Here is a 21,808-nt window from a genome sequence, read left to right as displayed (position 1 = left end):
TCTCTCTTCGGATCTCCATTTCCACCTCCCACCTGTGTCTGTCTTGGTTTTCTCTCTCTCTTTTCCAAATATTCAATCTTTCAACCAAGGTTCAGACCTCATTCGAAATCATTTCTTTTCTTGCCACCAACATTGTATTTGGCAATCATGCCCCATGCTCTCAATTTTATATTTTCATTTTAGTTCTTCACTGTTATTTTCTCCTGATTTTTTTGTGAATTGTTTAGGGGGTGTGAAAGATACCAAATAAATTAACACATGTCTCTTCTGGCTCAAGGGGAGGTGATTCTGGCTCAAGGGGAGGCGATTCCAATTTTCCAGGAATCCTTGGCTCAGAAGGGCTCCGATGGACCTCACCTTTTTGGGAAGGGGGGGGGGGGTGTCTGACGGGAGGATGTTTATCCTTCAACCTCCGTCCGCTGAAAGTTTGTCCCCAAAACATTGTACCAAGAACCGAAACTATTAAAATCCCGTGAAGTAGACTTTAACAATCTGGATTTTATTCAATGAAATACACACTTAATTACCAACATCTGTTTTAGCCCCCAATTCTAATCACTTAATCTAGCCATCTGTAATTTTAATGATTTTCCACTATCTTCTCTCTCTGCAGCGTGATTAACGCGGACGGCATGTGAACGAGTAGCTTTACTTCTCCATTGAGGAGACTATTCTTTCCCCAGGTCGGCCAGCCACCTGGAAGTCTTGCAGGTTACTAGTGGTCACTTGCCAGATACAACTGCTGGAACGATCCTGGGTTGAGGCGTTTGCCCCTCTTGAATCTCCTCTCCCAGAGACACAACTGCTGTAAGGAAGCCCCCACAAGAACCAGCGGAGAAGAGGGGTGCAGAGACAGACAGAGAGATGGGGCCATCCACCTTGGGGGCTTCATCTCTGATGGATGAGGGCGAAAGATGGAGGGAGAGACCCCGCATCCCGCTGGGGCTGGTACCCACACTGCTGCTGCTGCCCTGTGCATCCTGTGTGACAACCTCTCTGGGCCTCACTTGCCCCATCCGTAAAATGGGGAGAGTGCTCTCCCCTGTCAATGCACTTGGGGATGTTGTAAAAGCCAGGAATCCCAGATGGAGCCAATATTTTACTCATGTGAAATGTAAACGTCTCATTTCACCCTTCCTAAAGCAAGAACTATCCATCCCCATTCTAAGAGCTGGGCAAGCCCAGGATAGGAGAAGTTCGGTGGCAACAGCCACTCTTCTCATCAACACAAAGGTGAGAGCCAAAAAGAGGGTGGGGAGATGGCCAAGGTAATAATAATAATTGTGGTATTTGTTAAGAGCTTACTATGTAGCAGGCACTGTACTAAGCACTGGGATGGATACAAGAAAAGTGGGTTGGATAGAGTCTCTACCTGATATGGGGCCCACAATCTTAATCCCCATTTTACAGATGAGGTCACCAAGGCAAAGAGAAATTAAGTAACTTGCCCAGGGTCACACAGCTGACAAGTGATGGAGCAGAGATTAGAACCCAGGTCCTACTGACTACCAGGCATGTGCTCTATCCATAGGACTTAGAGTTCAGAGACCCGCAATCCAGCCCCCATACTTGGCTCCTCTGGATCTAACCTTCTCACTGTGCCTCGATCTCACCTGTCTCACCACCGACCCCTGGCCCACATCCTGCCTCTGACCTGGAATGCTTTTCCTCCTCAGATCCTCCAGACATCCATTAATTCATTCAGTTGTATTCATTCAGTCATATTCAGTCCTATTCAGTTGTATCAGGCAGAAACTCCTCACTCTCGGCTTCAAGGCTCTCCATCACCTCGCCCCCTTCTACCTCACCTCCCTTCTGTCCTTCTACAGCCAAGCCCGCACCCTCCGCTCCTCTGCCGTTAATCTCCTCACCGTGTCTCGTTCTCACCTGTCCTGCCGTCAACCCCTGGCCCACATCATCCCCCTGGCCTGGAATGCTCTCCCTCCCCACATCCGCCAAGCTAGCTCTCTTCCTCCCTTCAAGGCCCTACTGAGAGCTCACCTCCTCCAGGAGGCCTTCCCAGACTGAGACCCCTCCTTCCTCTCCCCCTCCTCCCCCTCTTCATCCCCCCTGCCTTACCTCCTTCCCTTCCCCAGAGCACCTGTATGTATTTATATATGTTTGTACATATTTATTACTCTATTTATTTTACTTGTACATATTTATTCTATCTATTTTATTCTGTTAATATGTTTTGTTTTGTTCTCTGTCTCCCCCTTCTAGACTGTGAGCCCACTGTTGCGTAGGGACCGTCTCTCTATGTTGCCGAATTGTACTTCCCAAGCACTTAGTACAGTGCTCTGCACACAGTAAGTGCTCAATAAATACGATTGAATGAATGAATGAATTTATTGAAAGCGTACTGTGTGCAGAGCACTGTACTTTTAGCGTTTGGAGAGTACAATTCAGCAATAAAGAGAGACAATCCCTGCCCAAGCTGGGCTACTCTCCCCCCTTCAAAGCCTTACTGAAGGCACATCTCCTCCAAGAGGCCTTCCAAGACTAAGCCCCACTTCTTCTCATCCCTCACTCCCTTCTACGTCGCCCTGACTTACTCCCTTTGCTCCCCGCCCCAAAAGCCCCACAGCACTTATATATATATATCAGAGTTGGCAGACATGTTCCCTGCCCACGATGAGCTAACAGTCTCGTCTTATATTGTCTGCATGTTTTGTTCACCTGTCTACATGTTTTGTTTTGTTGTCTGTCTCCCCCTTCTAGACTGTGAGCCCGTTGTTGGGTAGGGATTGTCTCTATCTGTTACCGACTTGTACTTCCCAAGCACTTAGTACAGTGCTCTGCACACAGTAAGCATTCAATAAATACTACTGAATGAATGAATATCTGTAATTTTATCTACTTGTATTCATATCTGTTTATTTGTATTGACATCTGTCTCCCCTCACTCCTCTAGACTGTGAGCTCGTTGTGGGCAGGGATTGTCACTCTTTATTGATGTATTCTACTTTCCCAAGTGCTTAGTGCAGTTCTCTGCATACAGTAAGTGCTTAATAAATATGATTGAATGAATGAATGAGAATGCACACTGGCAGCTACAAGGCTCCCCTTGCACAATGCTCTAAGCCCTGGGGCAACAATCCCAGAAGCCCCTGGGACTACATCCCCAGCAACCCCTAGGACAGTTCTCTGTCAAAACAACCTCAGAAGCCCAGGGGCTGGAACAAGGTCCATCAGGAAGGGCACAGCTAGACAGGGAACACAGCAGGGCAGGTCGTGGGGAGGGAGGCGGCCACAGCAGCGGTCTCACAGCCAGTCTGGCTACTGGGTGGATAATGTGACTGCCGCTTTGGGACACTCAACTGTGGAGCCATGGCCAAACAGCCCGGCGGCGCTCCTAATCTGCCAGCTTTAGGTCAATTTGCAGCAATAACGGGAGCATCAGTCTCAGGAGGGGGGAACTGAGAAGTGGCCAGCCGCATCGGCTCCAGGCCAAACTTGCTCTGCCTCTTCCTCTCTCCCTTCACCCCCTTCCATCCCCAGATCTACATCTCTGCCCCTGCTCTCTCCCCCCTCTCTCCAGGCTCGCATCTCCTCCTGCCTTCAGGACATCTCCATTTGGATGTCTGCCCGCCACCTAAAGCTCAACATGTCGAAGACTGAACTCCTTGTCTTCCCTCCCAAACCTTGCCCTCCCCCTGACTTTCCCATCTCTGTTGACGGCACTACCATCCTTCCCGTCTCACAAGCCCGCAACCTTGGTGTCATCCTCGACTCCGCTCTCTCATTCACCCCTCACATCCAAGCCGTGACCAAAACCTGCCGGTCTCAGCTCCACAACATTGCCAAGATCCGCCCTTTCCTCTCCATCCATACCGCTACCCTGCTCATTCAAGCTCTCATCCTATCCCATCTGGACTACTGCATCAGCCTTCTCTCTGATCTCCCATCCTCGTGTCTCTCTCCACTTCAATCCATACTTCATACTGCTGCCCGGATTATCTTTGTCCAGAAACGCTCTGGGCATATCACTCCCCTCCTCAAAAATCTCCAGTGGCTACCAATCAATCTGCGCATCAGGCAGAAACTCCTCACCCTGGGCTTCAAGGCTCTCCATCACCTCGCCCCCTCCTACCTCACCTCCCTTCTCTCCTTCTACAGCCCAGTCCGCACCCTCCGCTCCTCCACCGCTGATCTCCTCACCGTACCTCGCTCTCGCCTGTCCCGCCATCGACCCCCGGCCCACGTCATCCCCCGGGCCTGGAATGCCCTCCCTCTGCCCATCTGCCAAGCTAGCTCTCTTCCTCCCTTCAAGGCCCTGCTGACAGCTCACCTCCTCCAGGAGGCCTTCCCAGACTGAGCCCCTTCCTTCCTCTCCCCCTCGTCCCCCTCTCCATCCCCCCATCTTACCTCCCTCCCTTCCCCACAGCACCTGTATATATGTATATATGTTTGTACATATTTTTTTACTCTATTTATTTATTTAATTTATTTCTACATATCTATTCTATTTTATTTTGTTAGTATGTTTGGTTTTGTTCTCTGTCTTCCCCTTTTAGACTGTGAGCCCACTGTTGGGTAGGGACTGTCTCTATATGTTGCCAATTTGTACTTCCCAAGCACTTAGTACAGTGCTCTGCACATAGTAAGCACTCAATAAATACGATTGATGATGATGATGATCCCCGCATGCTGGACACCGTGGTCCCCTCCCATTGGTCCGGAGCCCACCAAAACTGGAGTGGTGGTGTCAGTCAGAGAGGCAGGACCACCAGGCCCGTGATCAGGGGCACTGCCCATTCCCTCTGCTCTGCCTGAGGGGATGCTCCCACTACTCACCTCTGAACACCCCCACCCCAACCCCTGCAGATTTCTTAAACCATCTCACTTCCCAAGAGGTCTTCTCCCTCTACCTCCAATCTCTCCCCACCACACTCCAGCAGCCCCAGCGCCCCAAGATTAAGTTCCTGAAGGTCTTTCCTCCTTTCAAAAATGATCTGCCAAAGCACCAGGAGAGTCCAGAGGGAAGAGCCAGGTAAGCATCTTCAAAAGCAGATCACCCCCTCCCCATCTGCCTCTGAGCTGGGGCCACTCTCCTGTGTCCTCCAGCTGTGGTAGATGGGGTCTGCCTGGGTTCAGCAGCCCTTCCCCTCCCAGGACAGTGCTAACTTCCTCCTTATTCTCTCCATCACTTATCTGGGGAATCCTCAGGCCAGAAAGTGTCCTGGAGAGATCATTTTATCAATCCTCCTGCTCTCACTAGAACTAGTTGACTAGTCTACAGTCCCCACATCCCTTGGGGACTCGTTTCAGTTGTTCAAAAAGCTTGTCTTGGGTGACGCTTCCTCTCCCCTTTGCCCTTCATTTATTCATTCATTCATTCATTCAATCATATTTATTGAGCACTTACTGTGTGCACAGCACTGTACTAAGCACTTGGGAAGTAAAAGTCGGTAACATATAGAGACAGTCCCTACCCAACAACGGGCTTACAGTCTAGAAGGGGACTACAACAGCTATTCAACCAGGCTATGTCCTCTGCCCTCTAGACTGTAAGCTCGTTGTGGTCAGGGAATGTGTCTGTTATATTGTTGTTCTAGTGTTCTCTCCCAAGAGATTAGTGCAGTGTTGTGCACACAGTAAGCACTCAAGAAATATGACTGACCAACTCTGCTCCTGCCCTCCTCACTTGCCCCACCCTACCTTCCTTCTCCTCCCCTGTTCTCCCTCCCCCTTAGACTGTGAGCCGCATGTGGGACAGGGACTGTGTCCAATCTGATTGTCTTGTATCAATCCCAGTGCTTCACACAGTGCTTGGCACATAGCAAACACTTAACAAATGCCACAATTACTATTATTATTACCCACTGACCCTGAGGTCACCCTTCCTCCCAAGAGCTGGGGGACAAGGGAGACCCCCGAAGACCCCTGGACCTCTTTGGGTCCAGGGATTTTCTCTACTCCCACTTCCCCCGGGGTCTCCTGGGCTGCCTCGGACCCCTCCCTTCCACGACCTCCCCCGCCACCCACTCCAGCGACGGGGGAGGCAGCGGGCATTCCGGTACTCACCGCAGGCCCCGTGAAGGGAGCGTGGTCACAGTTCTCCTGCCATGACTGGTTGAGGCTGTGGGCAAACTCTTGGAAGAAGGCATGGGATGGGTTGAAAATGGAGAATCCCAGGATGTTAACCCGGTCATCCAGAAGGCTGTCCAGCTGCTGGAGAGAAAACTCCTGGGTTTCCCAGGAAACCAGAAACAGAAAACAGGGTTAGAGCGGGGTTGGGGATGAATGAAAGGGAGAGTTAGGGTTCATCAACAGCTCAGAATCTAGAGGTTAAGGGATGGAGGTCTGGAGCTAGGGTGGCCACAGACAGTCCTCACGAATCCCAGAAGAACCTCTGCCCATCTGCTGGGTGACCTTGAGCTAGTCACTTCACTTCTCTGTGCCTCATTTACCTCATCTGTAAAATGGGGATTAAGACTGTGGGCCTCCTGTGGGACAGAGACTTGGACTGTAAGCCCCACGTGGGACAGGGACTGCATCCAAACTGATAACCATGTTTATAGCCCAGTTCGTAGGATAGTGCTTGGCACAAAGTAGGCTCTTCACAAATACTATTATTATTACTAATGTCACAGATGATTGTGCCATCATACGCACATGCAGGGTTCCCAGTCTACTGCAAAGACACCCTTTGGAACCCTACTACTTAGACTGTGAGCCCCCTATAGGAGCTGATTATCTCGTGTCTACCCCAGCACTTAGTAAACTGCTTGGCACATAGTAAGTGCCTAACAAGTACCATAAATCATTCATTCATCCATTCAATCATATTTATTGAATGCTTACTGTGTGCAGAGCATTATGCTAAGTGCTTGGAAAGTACAATTCAGCAATAAAGAGAGACAATCCCTGCCCACACTGGGCTTTAACTCTAGAAGGGGGGACCGTCCCTGTCTGATATGGGACTCACAAACTAAGTAAACTGAAATCATCCCCAATGTACAGATGATGAAATGGGACACAAAGCCCTTCTCAATGACTAACTGAAGTCCCTTGGCCATTACAGCCTCCAATTCCCTGCTCAGCCACTTCAGAGCCCAACTGCTTCGATGCCTGGACACCCATCTGGCTACCTCAGGCCAATGGCTTCAGCCTGGCTGCTTCAGAGCCCAACTACTTCAGTGCTGGGCTGCCTCAGTCCAGCTGCCTCAAAGCCTGGCCACTTCATTCTAGAGGCTTCAGGGCCAGACCGTATCAGAGCACAACCACTTCAATGCCCAGCCCCGTCAGGCTGGCTGCCTTAGAGCCTTAGTGCCAGGACCACCTCAATTCAGAGAAGCAGCATGGTGTAGTGCATAGAGCCTGGGATTTTAATCTTTAATTTTGACCTTGGATTTTAATCCTGGCTCTGCCACTTGCCAGCTGTGTTAGAGCCTGGGAGTCAGAAGGTCATGGGTTCTAATACCGTCTCTGCCACTTGTCCGCTATGTGACCTTGGACAAGTCACTTCACTTCTCTGGGCCACAGTTACCTCATCTGGAAAATAGAGATTGAGACTGTGTCCAAACTGATTTGCTTGTATCCACTCCAGTGTTTAGTACAGATCCTGGTACATAGTAAGTGCTTAACAAATACCATTATTATTATTCAGCTGACTCAGAACTAGGCCATCTCATTCCAGTGGCTTCAGTGCCCAACTGCCTCAGAGCCTGGCTACCTCATTTCAGTGGATTCAGTGTCCAGCCACATCAGAGCCCAACCACCTCAGAGCTGAGCTAACTCAGTCCAGCTGCTTCTGTCCAGTCACCTCAGCTCAGCTGTCTCAGAGCCCAACTCCTCAGTTCCAGGGCCTCCTCAATCTAGCTAATATTGAGCTTGGTCACTTCATTTAATAAGAATAATAATACCGATGTCATTTATGTGCCAAGCACTGTTCTAAGCACTGGGGAGGTTACAAGGTGATCAGGTTGTCCCACAGGGGGCTCACAGTCTTAATCCCCATTTTAAAGATGAGGTAACTGAGGCACAGAGAATTTAAGTGACTTGCCCAAAGTCATACAACTGACAATTGGTGGAGCCGGGATTTGAACCCATGACCTCTGACCCCAAAGCCTGTGTTCTTTCCATTGAGCCATGCTGCTTCAGTGCCTAACCACATCAAAGCCCAAGCTCCCCAGAGCCCGGCCACCTCAGTTCAGCTGCCTCAGAGTCCGGCTACCTGATTCCAGTGGCTTCATTGCCCAGCCTCCTCAGACCCCAACCATCTCCATGCCCGGACACCTCAGAACCCAGCTACCTCAGCACCGGGGCCACTTCAGTCCAGGCTGCCTCAGAGCCCAACCACCTCCAGGCCTGGACACCTCTGTCCAGCTGCCTCAGTTCAATGGCCTCAGAGCCCAACTACCTAAGTGACAGGGCAACCTCAGAATGGCTACCTCAGAGCTTGGTCGTCTCATTCCAGTAGTTTCAATGCCCAGCCCCCTCGGAGCTGGGCCTGGACTGACAGGCTGTTTTGAGTCTGAGCTATCAGCTCCACGTGAAGGAGGCCAGGAGCCTCCAATGGTGACTAATTGGGCTGTGAAGCCTGGACAGTATGAGCTCCAGGCGGGCTTGTTCCACAACAATAGTGCTTTGTGGTAGACCTGGGGCTGCAACACAATAGCGCCTGTGAGAGGGACAACCATGGCTCAGAGCTTCCCATCTCTTTCCAAATAGCTTGCAATCCTCCTCTAGGCAAGGGCTGCCCCAGATGGAGCAGGAGAATTCCTAGAGACCTAGGTGATGGTATATATTGATTGCTTAATGTGTGCAGAGCACTGGGCTGAGCTCTTGGGAAAGAACAATACAATCATCTCTCTCCATCCAAGAACTACACATTAATGAGACATCTACCCCAAGAATCCCCTACCCTCCCTGAGAAAGTCATCTGATATTGTGGTAGGCATAGTTAGGCCACTGGTTTTCAAATATCAAGATGAGTCCGATTTTGGATTATCCAACGCCCTTTCCCTCTTGCTCCCTGCCCTCAACCATCTCCATGTAGAGGCTGAAAATATCTACACCAAAGACAAGGGAAATCAGAGAACACTTTTGTGTTTTTAAACTTGAAACTTTCAGGCCAAATGGTCTATCCTATTTGCAGATTTGAGTGTTCCTCACCACAATGGTATCCCCTGACGTGATCATTGATAATTGAGAGTCAGATGTTCTGGTGAGAACACCTGTATCTTTGACAAATTTATGACAGCTGGGAGGAAAATGAAAGGGTCCAAAACCCCCATTAAACACGGTTCTCCTGCAGTGAGAGGGTGAGATTTCCATTATGTTCCCACAGAGGAGCCAGGATATTCCCCAGAGAAGAATTCTTATATCCATTTAATTTTACATGCATCATCTAATACTAAACACAGACACACAGACACACACACTTTCTCTGTGCATGAATGTGTGTGTGTGTGTGTGTGTGTGTGTGTGTTGGGGCAGGGGAGTGCAGGGGGAGAAGTCACAAGCAGTAGGTTTCAAATCCTATTAAAAAGATGAATCGCAAATACATTTTAAACTGAGTTCTCCAAGCCCCTGAGATTTATCTTCATTGTAATGCTGTTGGTCAAACTTCGGCAAGAAGGGTGTCTGGTAATTGGTTATCTCTCACCGCTGAGCTGCGCACTCATCTCCTGTCTGGCTGCCAGCGGCTGTTATGGCACCCTCCTGGCATTTCGATCGATTCAGCCTGGCTCCCACCAGTGCCCCACCACCCCACCCACCAGGGAAGGCTATTGACAGTATTGTTATGGCCTCATTCTCCCCTGGGAAAACCCAGGGAAAACCCAAGTCTTTGCCATTGGAGAAGGGAGATCTGCCCGGGATCTGCTTTTATCTCTGACCCTGATGATGACTGCATCTTCCTGGGTAGATGAGAGCCCCAGCTCTCTCCAGTTTCTCTGAGATGATTGTGAATCATGAGGGCCTGGTTGTCCTGACTGCTCCAGATTCAACAAGTCAATCAATCAGTCAGTAGTATTTACTGAGTGCATATTGTGTGCTGAGCACTACACTAAGCACTTGGGAGAGTACATTGGTACTAGGCCCAGACTAAGCCCCCCTTTTCCCAGACTATGCCCTGCTTTTCCTTAGCTCCCCCTCTGCTCCCTATTGCCCTGACTCGCTCCCTTTGCTCTACCCCCCTCCCCACCCACAGCACCTGTGTATATATGTGCATATCTATAATTCTATTTACTTATATTATTGTCTGTTTACTTGTTTTGATGTGCATATATCTATAATTCTGTTTATTTATATTGATGCCTGTTTACTTGTTTTGATGTCTGTCTCCCCCCTTCTGGACTGTGAGCCCAGTGTGGGCAGGGATCATCTCTCTTTATTGATGAATTGTACTTTCCAAGCACTTGTACAGAGCTCTGCACACAGTAAGCACTCAATAAATACAATTGATTGAATGAATGAATGAATGGAAGACTTGTTCTCTACCCACAACAAGCTCACAGTCTGGAGGTCCAGAACATACTGTGAACCTTCTGGCTTGTAGCCATCTGGAAAGGGAAAGGACAGGTCTCAGGGCCCCCTGGATCCCTCCTTCCCAAGAAGAGGGGCTGCAGGGGTATCACAGAGTTCTCCATGGTTGTGTGGAGATTGGGTGCCACAGGGAGAAAAAGCAACTCAGCAGGCACTCAGTCAGTCAATCAATCACATTTTGTGAATGCTTACTTTGTGTGGAGCACTGTACAAAGTGCTTGGGAGAGTACAATGTAACAATAAACAGACATATTCCCTGCCCACAAAGAGCTTACATCTAGAGAGGGAGGCAGACAGGCAGGAAGGGAGGTGCGCTGATGTGCCAACTGCAGACACGATGGCACCTCCCTCAGTCCACGGTGCCCATTTCTGCTACAATCAGAGATGTTCTCAGGTTTGGGTGTCACATGCAGCAGCTGCAGCTGCTGGGTGCATTAAGTTAGTTTGAAGATCCCACCCTGTTTCCCTCCACTTCCTAACATTACCTATTTGTCAACTTGGGTCCCCTTTCCATTTGACTGTAAGCTCCTTGAAGGCAGCTCTTGGGTCATAATAATAATAATTAAAAAAAATAATAATAATGGTATTTGTTAAGTGCTTACTATGTGCAAAGAACTGTTCTAAGCACTGGGGTAGATACAAGGTAATCAGGTTGTCCCACGTGGGGCTCACAGTCTAAATCCCCACTTTACAGGTGAGGGAACTGAGGCAAAGAGAAGTTAAGTGGCTTGCCCAAAGTCACACAGCTGACAAATGGCAGGGCCGGGATTAGAACCCACAACCTCTGACTCCCAAGTCCATGCTCTTTCTGCTAAGCCATGCTGCTTTCTGTTTGTCCCAAAACACCTAGCACAATGTTATGTACCCAGTAGGCACTCAGTACATCACTCTGCACACCACAGATGCTCTGTCTAGCATCTGCAGATAGTAGACACCTAATAACAATAACAGTTATAATGCTGATGCTATGTTAGGTGCTTACTGTGTTGCCAAGCACTGTATTAAGCACTGGGGTAGATACGAGATAATCACGTTGGACACAGTCCCTGTCCACATGGGGCTCACGGTCTAAGTAGGAAGGACAACTGATAACGGATTCCCAGAGTGCGGCACAGAGAAGTTAAATTACTTGTCCAAGGGCACATGGCAGACAAGTGGGGGAGTAAGGATTAGGATCGAAGCCTTCTGTCTCCCAGGCCTTTGCTCTTTCCAGTAGGCCATGCTCCTTCTCACACAGATTTGTTACCCAACACAGTGCTCTGCTGACAGAAAGACACTCAGGATAGTGCTCTGCACATGACAGGCACTCAGTCCACACTGGAGATGATGAGGAGGAGTTTCTCCTTTCAAAAGAGAATAATAATAATAATAATAATAATGGCATTTCTTAAGCACTTACTATGTGCAAAGCACTGTTCTAAGTGTTGGGGTGGCAGAGACTGTGAGCCCGTTGTTGGGTGGGGACCGTCTCTATATGCTGCCAACTTGTACTTCCCAAGCATTTAGTACAGTGTTCTGCACACAGTAAGCGCTCAATAAAAATGACTGAATGAATGAATACGAAAAGCAGCGTGGCTACAAGAAGCAGTGTGACTCAGTGGAAAGAGCCCGGGCTTTGGAATCAGTGGTCATGGGTTCAAATCCCGGCTCCATCAATTGTTAGCTGTGTGACTTTGGGCAAATCACTTAACTTCTCTGTGCCTCAGTTGCCTCATCTGTAAAATGGGGATTGACTGTGAGCCCCCCATGGGACAATCTGATCACCCTGTAGCCTCCCCAGCACTTAGAACAGTAAGTGCTTAATAAATGCTATTATTATTATTATTATTATTATTATTATTATTATTATTATTATTATTATTACAAGGTAATCAGGTTGTCCCACTTGGGGCTCACAGTCTTAATCCCCACTTTACAGATGAGGTAACTGAGGCTCAGAGAAGTGAAGTGACTTGCCCAAGTTCACACAGCAGACATGTGGTGGATCTGGGATTAGAATGCATGACCTCTGACTCCCAAGCCCGGGCTCTTTCCACTGAGCCATGCTGCTTCTCTGAAAGATCCGAGGGAGATGGTGATAGAAGCCCCGCTGCTCGGCCGACTAAACCCCAACGGGTTCTGGGACAGGGGTCTAGCCACCTGGTCTCTGTATGTTGCCAACTTGTACTTCCCAAGCGCTTAGTACAGTGCTCTGCACACAGTAAGCGCTCAATAAATACAATTGAATGATTGAATGAATGGTCTCCCAGAACCATCTCTGGGCTCAGAGTCAGGACAGCAGGGTGGCTGATCTGTTTCTGCCAACCACTCACTGAGGCCTGACCCCTCACCTCCCAGGGCTTGCAAATTAGGGAACACAACTCCCAGCTCTCTCTCCCTCCCTCCACTCAGGGATGCTCAGAAGGAGGAGGAGGAGAGGGCAGGTGAGACGGACTCTGACGTTGGTGGAGGAAGGACTCAAAACACATTCAAGGTGCTCTAGGGAAGGCGAGTGGTGTTTGTTAAGCCCTTACTCTGTGCCAAATGCTGTTGATGATGATGACAGTATTTGTTAAGCGCTTACTATGTGTCAAGCACTATTCTAAGCACTGGGGTAGATACGAGATAATCAGGTCAGATATGGTTCCTGTCCCACAGAGGCCTCACAGTCTTAATCCCCATTTTACAGATGAGGTAACTGAGGCATAGAGAAGTTAAGTGATTTACTCAAGGACACAGCAGACAAATGGCAGAGCCATGATTAGAACCCAGGTCCTTCTGATTTCCAATCTCGTGCTCTATCCACTAGGCAATGTTGCTTCTCTGTTCTAAGCACTGGGGTAATTTCAAGTTTATAGGTTGGACACAGTCCCTGTTCCACATGGGACTCACAGTCGAAGGAGGAGGGAGACTGAGGCCCAGAGAAGTGAAATGCCTTGCTCTAGATCACATAGCAAGCAACTGGCAGAGCTGGGATTAGAACCCAGGTACTCTGATTCCCAGACCTGTGTTCTTTCCATTAGGCTATGCTGCCTTTTAGTATCCAACTCCTTTATAACAAAGACCTCATTCACTCATTCATTCAATCATATTTATTCAGCACTTACTGTGCGCAGACCACTGTATTAAGCACTTGGGAAAGTAAATTACAGCAATAGAGACAACCCCTGCCCATTGTGAGTGCACATTTCCCCTTGGTTTTGGCAACCTATCACCCAGTACAGTGCTCTGCACACAGTAAGCGCTCAATAAATATGATCAATTGATTGACTGATTCCTTTTAAAAGCTTCATTCCAAGAACTCCCTGTAAAGCAAGTCCCTCTCCCTCAACCATTCATTCAATCGTATTTATTGAGCGCTTACTGTGTCCAGAGCACTGTACTAAGCACTTGGGAAGTACAAGTTGGCAACATATAGAGACGGTCCCTACCCAACAACGGGCTCACAGTCTAGAAGGGGGAGACAGACAACAAAACAAAACATGTGGACAGGTGTCAAGGCATCAGAACAAGGAGGTTTATGGCAGTAACCCCAGACATCCCTTCCATCTCAACAGGACCTTCACTGGGTTTGAATTTGCACCAAACCAGCCGATCCCTTTAAGGACTTTCTGAGCTTTTAGTTCATTATTCTTTCCAAAGTTGCCCTAGAAACGTATTTATTCATCAAAGTGTATGGCATTATGCAGAGTGCTTTGAGGCTCTCCTGAATGGCTCAATAAAGCTGAAAAATGTGGATGCTCTTAATAATTTTACAATAAACTACACTTAAGAATCAATTGCCGGAGCACTAGAAACTTTTCTGATGGATCTGAGCATTTTTTGAAAAATGATTTTAGGATGGGGTTCCCAGAAGCCACGGGGAGAGTCAAGGGTTTGGGGCCTGAGTCAGTGGCTTCAGAAGGGTCTGGGCAAGGATGGGGGGGGGGGGAGGGGGCATTTCACAGAGGTATTAACTGAGGCAAGGTGAGGGAAAATGGAGCTGATAAAGTTCATTTCTTTGGGGCTTTTTTTTTTAATGGTATATGTTAAGCGCTTACTATGTGCCAGGCATTGTACTAAGCACTTGTTTGGGTTAGGCATGGAGCTTTTCCTTATCCAAAACATCCAAGAAGTCTGGCTATGGGAGGGTAGGTAGGGGGATGGATGAGATGACCACCTGAGGTCCCTTCCAGTTGACTGACCAGTTGATTCTTAGATCCCAAATACACTGGTGGTCCCTAGCCCCATTCCACTGCATCAGGACCATTAAGGAGGGTTGGTTGAGATGGCTGCAGGCACATGGGAATGACCTGGATGATCTCCCAGCCAGGAGACTCCCCCACCAGAAAAATACAACCACCTCTGAGGCACTCCTTGGCCCCCTGGCTCTAAGAACCTGAGAGCCACTGGACTCTTCCCCAGACTCTTTCCAGCTTCCCCGCCCTTCCCGCCCCTGCCGTTGCCGTAACAAATTCTGCTGTTCCAATTACATGTCGCTCATCTCACTGATAAATGCCACACAACAGGAACAGGAACTGCCTCAGGTCTAGCAGGGAAAGGAGTGAAAATGAAGGAGAAAAATAGGGGACCTGAGAACATCAGAGGAGGGGAAAGGTGGGGAACAGAGAGGAAAAAACACTTTGGCAATCCTAAATCACCAGGGTAGGGCTCAGAATTTAATGGCCAGGGCAGTGACCTCACTGGCTAAATTTTCTAACCCAAGTTACCAGGGAACCAGTAAAAGAAGCATCTTCTTCGGCTCTAATGGTTGCTAAAAGCAGATGGCACTTGGGGCAATCTTGCCTGGAGGCAGAGGGATGAACTGGATGATTTCTGGAGGCACTCTCCCTCCTGAGGATGCTATAATTTCCTTACCAAGTTCAGAATAGGATGCCTGCCCCCAAAAGGGACTTCCTGGTCCCACGTCTCTTTTCCTGAGCTCCTCCCTAGATTCAGGGTCCTCAGTGACACTGAATGTGTCCCCCTTCCCAACCAGAAGGGGAGGGGTTTCAAAGCATTCCCACCCCCTTCTGGTACCAAACTAATTGGAGGTTCACAGGCAGGCTGCCCGCCTATCCACCTGATCACAGTCCACTGGAGACCAATAAATCAGAGAGAAAGCTCATTTGGGACCCTGGCTTCGCCTTCCACTTTGGGGAGCCCCACCCTCTTGTCCCTCTGAGTCCAGGCTGGGGGTCAGTGGTCCCAGCAAAGGGTCGGCAGGGAGGGACTCCCCAATGAGACAGGGAGGGCAGAGGCTCCCTCCTGGACTGGACCTCACCACCGCAGGACCGGCTTATTAGAGGCACAAAGATGGCAGGGTCCATTGAGCTGCTGCGTTTGGCTCTGCTCCCAGTCCTTTCCAGCTGCTCTAAGCCGGGGATCCAGGGGGCCACAGCAGCTCAGTCTGAGGAGGCAGGCCGGGCCAGCCCCGGGCTGGCACCAAAATGGCCATAATAGCCACGTGCTCTCAAGCTCAAATGGAGAGACTCCAGGCAGACCATGGGTGGCGTGGCCTCCTCACCTCTCGTCCTTTACTGGCTGATTATTTTCTGGGCTCCTTGCTGCCTTTTAAATATCACTCCCTTTCTCCTCCAATGCCGTGTGCCTTCCTCTGGCTCTGGCTGCCCCTGTCTCTGCTCGCTGACAATAGATTAGGGTGATTTTATCTTTTCTATTAAGTGGTGATTGCAAATCTTCCCGGGTTCGTTAGCAGTTGAATAATCCCTCCAGATTTATTAGCTCAAATTACTCCTTCTCCCATCCTTCCTTTTCCATTCGGACGGCACCAATTTCCTCCTCTGCCACGGCAACCAGCTGGACTGTTGTCTGAAGGCTTTTAACCCTCCTTGACCTGTCAATACTCCTGTTCCAACCAAGGAGGGCTGGGACCCATACACAGAACCCCAAAGCTAGTAAAATGTTGCTCTCTGGACAAAGCACTAAGGGAGAAAGGCCAAATCGTTTAATTCGGAGGTGAGCGATGGCCCGTCCAGATATTTTAGGCCCTGGGTATTTGGGCCAGTGACACCTCTACCAAGGGAAATATAAGGATGATTTTAAAAAAAAAATTTTTTTAGGGAATTTCACACCACATCTACATGGGCAACTATAGAGCACATTCAGGCCAAGATCAATTAATCAATCAATCAATCTGATAAATAGTCTGATAAATAGTCTGAATATTTCTGGCCCTCAAGACTCCCTTTTGGTTAAATACCTGAATTTCAGAGACTAAAGGATAATTTTCTGACCCAAATGATCCAGCTATTTAGCTAGTGTGGACCTGACTCTACAATCCATCTGGAAAACCAAAATGCAGCAGAGAGAGAACTCCTTAATTAATTCAGCTTCTAGGATTCTTGTTCATCTTCAAATTTCTCTCACTCCTTTCTGCACAGCTCTGATTTGCTCCCATCATTCACCTCCCCTCTCAGCCCCACAGCACTTACTATATATCCGTAATTTATTGTGGGCAGGGAATGTGTCTATAATATTGTTATATTGTATTCTCCCAGCCACTTAGTACAGTGCTCTGCACATACTGCACATAACCTGATCACCTTGTAACCGCCCCAGTACTTAGAACAGTGCTTTGCACATAGTAAGTATGTTGCCAACTTGTACTTCCCAAGAGCTTAGTACAGTGCTCTGCACACAGTAAGCGCTCAATAAATACGATTGATGATGATATTGTACATATTTACTTAGTAAATTGTACATATTTACTATTCTATTTATAACAGTGCTTAGAACAGTGCCAGCGCTTAGAACAGTGCTTTGCACATAGTAAGCGCTTAATAAATGCCATCATATCATACTATAGATTGATTGATTGATTGATTGCAAGACCAGCTTCTGGGTTGGTGCCTCCTAGAGGAGGTGGGCAGGTTCCCAGTAAGCTAATAATAATAATGGTATCTGTTAAGCACTTAGTATGTGTCAAGCACTGTTCAAAGCTCTGGGGTAGACACAAGATAATCAGGTTGGACACAGTCCCTGTCTCCTATGGGGCTCATAATCTTAATCCCCTATTTATGGATGAAATACCTGAGGCACAGAGAAAATAAGTGCCTTGCCCAAGGCCACAGAGTAGGCAAGTGGTAGAGTAGGATTAGAACCCTCGTCCTTCTGACTATCCAGGCCCGTGCTACCCACTAGGCCAACATTAATCAATCAATCAATGGTTTTTATTGAGTGCTTACTATGTTCATAGTACTGTAGTAAACACTTGAGAAAGTACGATCCGACACAACACGTAGAATAATTCCACAGAAAGCCAGCCAGAGGGATGCTACCACCTTTGGATACCCCTGGAGCCGAAAAGGAATCTTCTGAGGTCAACCTGTCCAACCTCCAGCCTCCAAACAGCCTGCACCAAACTTATTCCGAGCACCTGTGTATCACCCAAGGAAGAAGACTTCACAACCTCTCACTAAGCTTGTTGTGGGCAGGGACAATATCTGCTAATTCTGTTGTATAGTTCTCTCCCAAGTGCTTAGTACAGTGTTCTGCACATAGTAAGCACTCAAGAAATACTCTTGATTGATAGGCTGACCCATCCATTCCAGGGCTGCGTTCTCCAGGCAAGCTGAGTCTCCTCTGCTGCCAAGTACTGCTATCCTCTCTGAGGGCCAAATGCATAGCCTGGGCCAGAAAGCCATTGAATCAGCCAGGGATTGGAACTGTAAGCTCCCTTCCTGGGCCTGATTCCACTTTCTGTGACTTGGTTTCCCCTCTTTGAGGTTGAACCTTCAGGGTGGGGACTGGAGTGAGGGTTGGCAGGTCTCTCTCCGCAACCTCCCCACTGGCCAGAAACCTACACCGGGTTAAGAAGCCTAAAGTCCTACACTCCTGACTCCTCCACACAGCCCACTGAACTCCCTTCCCGAGCAAGTCTTCCTGAGCCCTGCTGACGAACAGAGAAAATGTCCTACCAGATTCGTGAATATGTACGTGTAATAGGCCGACACCATTCCCAGCTCGGCGGCCTGCAAAGAAGAGAAGACCGAGATTAATAATCAATCAATCCATCAATTGTATTGAGTGCTTACTGTGTGCAGAGCACTGTATTAAGCATTTGGGAGAGGATGATATAACACAGACACACTCCCTGCCCACAAGTAACTAACAGTGTAGCAGACAAGCTTAGAGTCAAGAGGACTGCTTAATATCAAGAACACTCTTGGATTTGTAGAATGCTTTTATTTTTTCCAAAGTTGTCACATCAGTGATCTCTTTTCATCCTCACCACATCTCTGTGATTTAGGGAGAGGCTGGTATTATAATTCCCATTCTACAGTCGAGGAAGCAGGCCCAGAGAGGCTAAGTGACTTGCCTGAGGTCACACTGCGGGCCAATGGCAGGACTGGAACTCACGTCTGTCACTAATTTCGAGCTCCCTCCCTCAGTTGCAGAGGGATTGTCTACCTGTGCCGACAGCTACATGCAAAGTACAGACTTAAATGCTGAATATTATAAATTCAATGTATTAGAAATGGGGTTTGTTTGTTCATCTTTGATTGTTAAATAGATACATATTACAGAGAAGCAGCGTGGCTTAGTGGAAAGAGCCCGGGCTTGGGAGTCAGAGGTCATGGGTTCTAATCCCAGCTCTGCCACTTGTCAGCAGTGTGACTTTGGGCAAGTCACTTAACTTCTCTTTGCCTCAGTTACCTCATCTGTAAAATGGGGATTAAGACTGAGCCCCATGTGGGACAACCTGATTACCCTGTATCTACCCTGATGCTTAGAACAGTGCTTGGCACATAGTAAGCACTTAACAAATACCATCATTATTGTTACAGTCCTCTAGATTGTAAACTCATTGCGGGCAGGGAACTCTGTTATTTTGTACTCTCCCAAGAGCTTAGCATGATGCTCTGCATGAATATGCACTCGATAAATACTTCTGATTATTTGTTGAGCACTTGCTGTCTGCAGAGCTCTATACTAAGTGCTTGGGAGAGTACAATACAATAGAGTTGGTATACGTGATCCCCAGGCCCAAGGAGCTTACAGTCTCAGGACTGTCTGAGCTGATGTCTGTCTGACTGACTTCAGCCCTTGTGAAGGATCACCTTCTCCAGGAAGCCTTCCCAGATTAAGTCCCCCTTTTCCTCTACTCCTCCTCCCTTCCCCATTGTTCCGACTTGCTCCCTTTGCTCTACCGGCCTCCCCAACCCACAGCACTTGCATATATATGTACATATTTATAATTCTATTTATTTATATTAATGATGTGTATATATCTATAATTTTATTTATTTATATTGATGCTATTGATGCCTGTTTACTTGTTTTGATATCTGCCTCCCCCTTTCTAGACTGTAAGCCTGTTGTGGGCATGGATTGTCGCTATTTGTTGCTGAATTGTACTTTCCAAGTGCTTAGTACAGTGCTCTGCGCACAGTAAGCGCTCAATAAATACGATTGAATGAATGAATGAATGAATGAACTGTCACCCAGAGAGAGGCTGAGCCAGACCCAAAGACCACCAGAATCTAATTCTTCTTTCCTCAGCCTTCTCTCTCCACTAGCCTGCCTTTGGTTTTCTCCAAAGCAGGGAGTTCTTTCTGTCTTTGGCAGCCTTATCTGTCACAGCTTGAGGAATGTCCCAGAGACAGGAAGGAGAAATAAAGAAAAGGATGTTTGTGAGTGCTCATGTTTTGTGTGTGTGTGTGTATGTGTGTCTTTCTGTGTGTGGTTGGACGTGCATATGTGCTGTAGTAGGGTGGGGGGCGCAGGAGTGTGGGGGCAGTGTGTGGATAGGGAGTTGTGAGTGGTTGTGTGAATGTTTGTGCGTGGGCGCGTTAGGAGGTTCGGTTGTGTTTGTGTGTCTGTGCGTGTGTGTGCACCCAGTGAGATTCGCTGCCACAGAGCTATGGAAAGTTACTATAGCAACAGGCTGAGAGGCAGCCCTCCACGCTGAAACTCATTCAGATCTCTTATTAACTCAAAGACACTCCCCCATGAAAAGTAGGGGGGTGGGGGGAATCCACTGATTTCTTCCACCACCGCAGAGGTTAAAGAGGAAGCCAGCTCCCACTGGGGAAGAGTCAGTGCAATTAAAGTGGAGTCAGGAAAGGTCGACCAACCCTGCAGAAGCTGGATGTGTCGCTAGAAGGGCAGCCCCAGGACGCTGGGGTCAGAGCTGGGGTCTTGGAGGTCCAACCAACCCCGGAAGAGAGAGACAGTCATTGTAACCTCTCACTAGAGCCCCCAGCCAACCAAATAATCAATCAGTGGTGTCTACTTTGCGCTCTGTGCATCACATTATACTAAACACTTGAGACAGTACAATGGACATGGACAGTACAATGGACATGATTCTTGTCCTCAAGAAGCTTCCAATCTAGCAGGGAGGTAGTCTCCATTTCCCACCTCTGTCCTCTGCTGGATGCACCCCGCCGCCCCGCCATCTCTCCCAACCCTCCTGGAGGGTTTCCACAGGGCAGCGTGGCAGAGAGATTGATGGGCAGAGCCCGGCCCCCACCTCCTACCTTGAGGAGGATGGTGTGGGACATGGAGGCGTTGGCATGGATAATGATGGTGGCCGTCTTATCGTCCCGAATCTCCTTGAGGAGCGGCGTGGGGTCCCGGCTGTCATCCAACATCCGGACGGAGAGCGTGTCCTTGGAGATGAGGAACTGACGGAGCAGCTTCTCCAGGTTTAACAGGCCTGAGGAGAGAGACAGGAATCACAGATGAGCCTGGGGTCTCGACTGCCCGCAGGACCAAAAGGGCCAGGAGGCCCCGAGCGTGGGACATGGCGGATGGGGTTTGTGTCACTAGCTTGCTGTGTGACCTTGGGGGAGTTGCTTATCCTCCCCGGGCATTGTTTGGGTCAGCAAAGCCCAAGGGATTGGTTCAGACTCAGTCAGTGTAGATGGCGCACCCGAAACCTTGAGCCAAAAAATTCCCCTTAGGGATCCAAATGATCAATCAATCAATCCAACAATCAATCAATGGTATTTATTGAGAGTTTACTGTGTGCCGAGCACTGGGAAGGAGCGTTGCCTTGTGGAAAGAGCCCGGGCCTGTAGTAAGAGGACCTGGGTTCTAATCCCAGTTCTGTCAATTACCTGCTGTGTGTCTTTGGGCAAGTCACTTAGCTTCTCTGTGCCTCGGTCTCCTAATCTGTACAATGGGGACTCGATGCATGTTCGCCCTCCTTAGACTTTGAGTTCCATGTAGGACAGGGACCGTGTCCGACCTATCCCAGTGCTTAGAACACAAACTTAACTACCACTGTACAAAGCACTTGGGAGGGTACAATACAACAGAGTTGGTGGATACATACAATAATAATAATAATAATAATAATAACAATAATAATAATGGCATTTATTAA

General features: G+C 48.5%; 1 protein-coding gene across 1 annotated transcript in view; it reads right to left on the bottom strand.

Annotated features, from left to right (window-relative positions):
- The window catches only part of GRIK4 (glutamate ionotropic receptor kainate type subunit 4), a 232,778-nt gene that overhangs the window by 80,050 nt on the left and 130,920 nt on the right, over positions 1-21,808 (bottom strand). Inside the window, 3 exon segments of the mRNA XM_038753600.1 lie at positions 6,028-6,189; positions 18,393-18,446; positions 20,958-21,136. Of these exon segments, the coding sequence (XP_038609528.1) occupies positions 6,028-6,189; positions 18,393-18,446; positions 20,958-21,136 (395 nt within the window).

This window comes from Tachyglossus aculeatus, chromosome 11 (assembly GCF_015852505.1).
Source record: "Tachyglossus aculeatus isolate mTacAcu1 chromosome 11, mTacAcu1.pri, whole genome shotgun sequence".
Taxonomy (NCBI): Eukaryota; Metazoa; Chordata; class Mammalia; order Monotremata; family Tachyglossidae; genus Tachyglossus; species Tachyglossus aculeatus.
The sequence above is the reverse complement of the archived record's forward strand: the minus strand, read 5'-3'. Positions and strand labels throughout refer to the sequence as shown.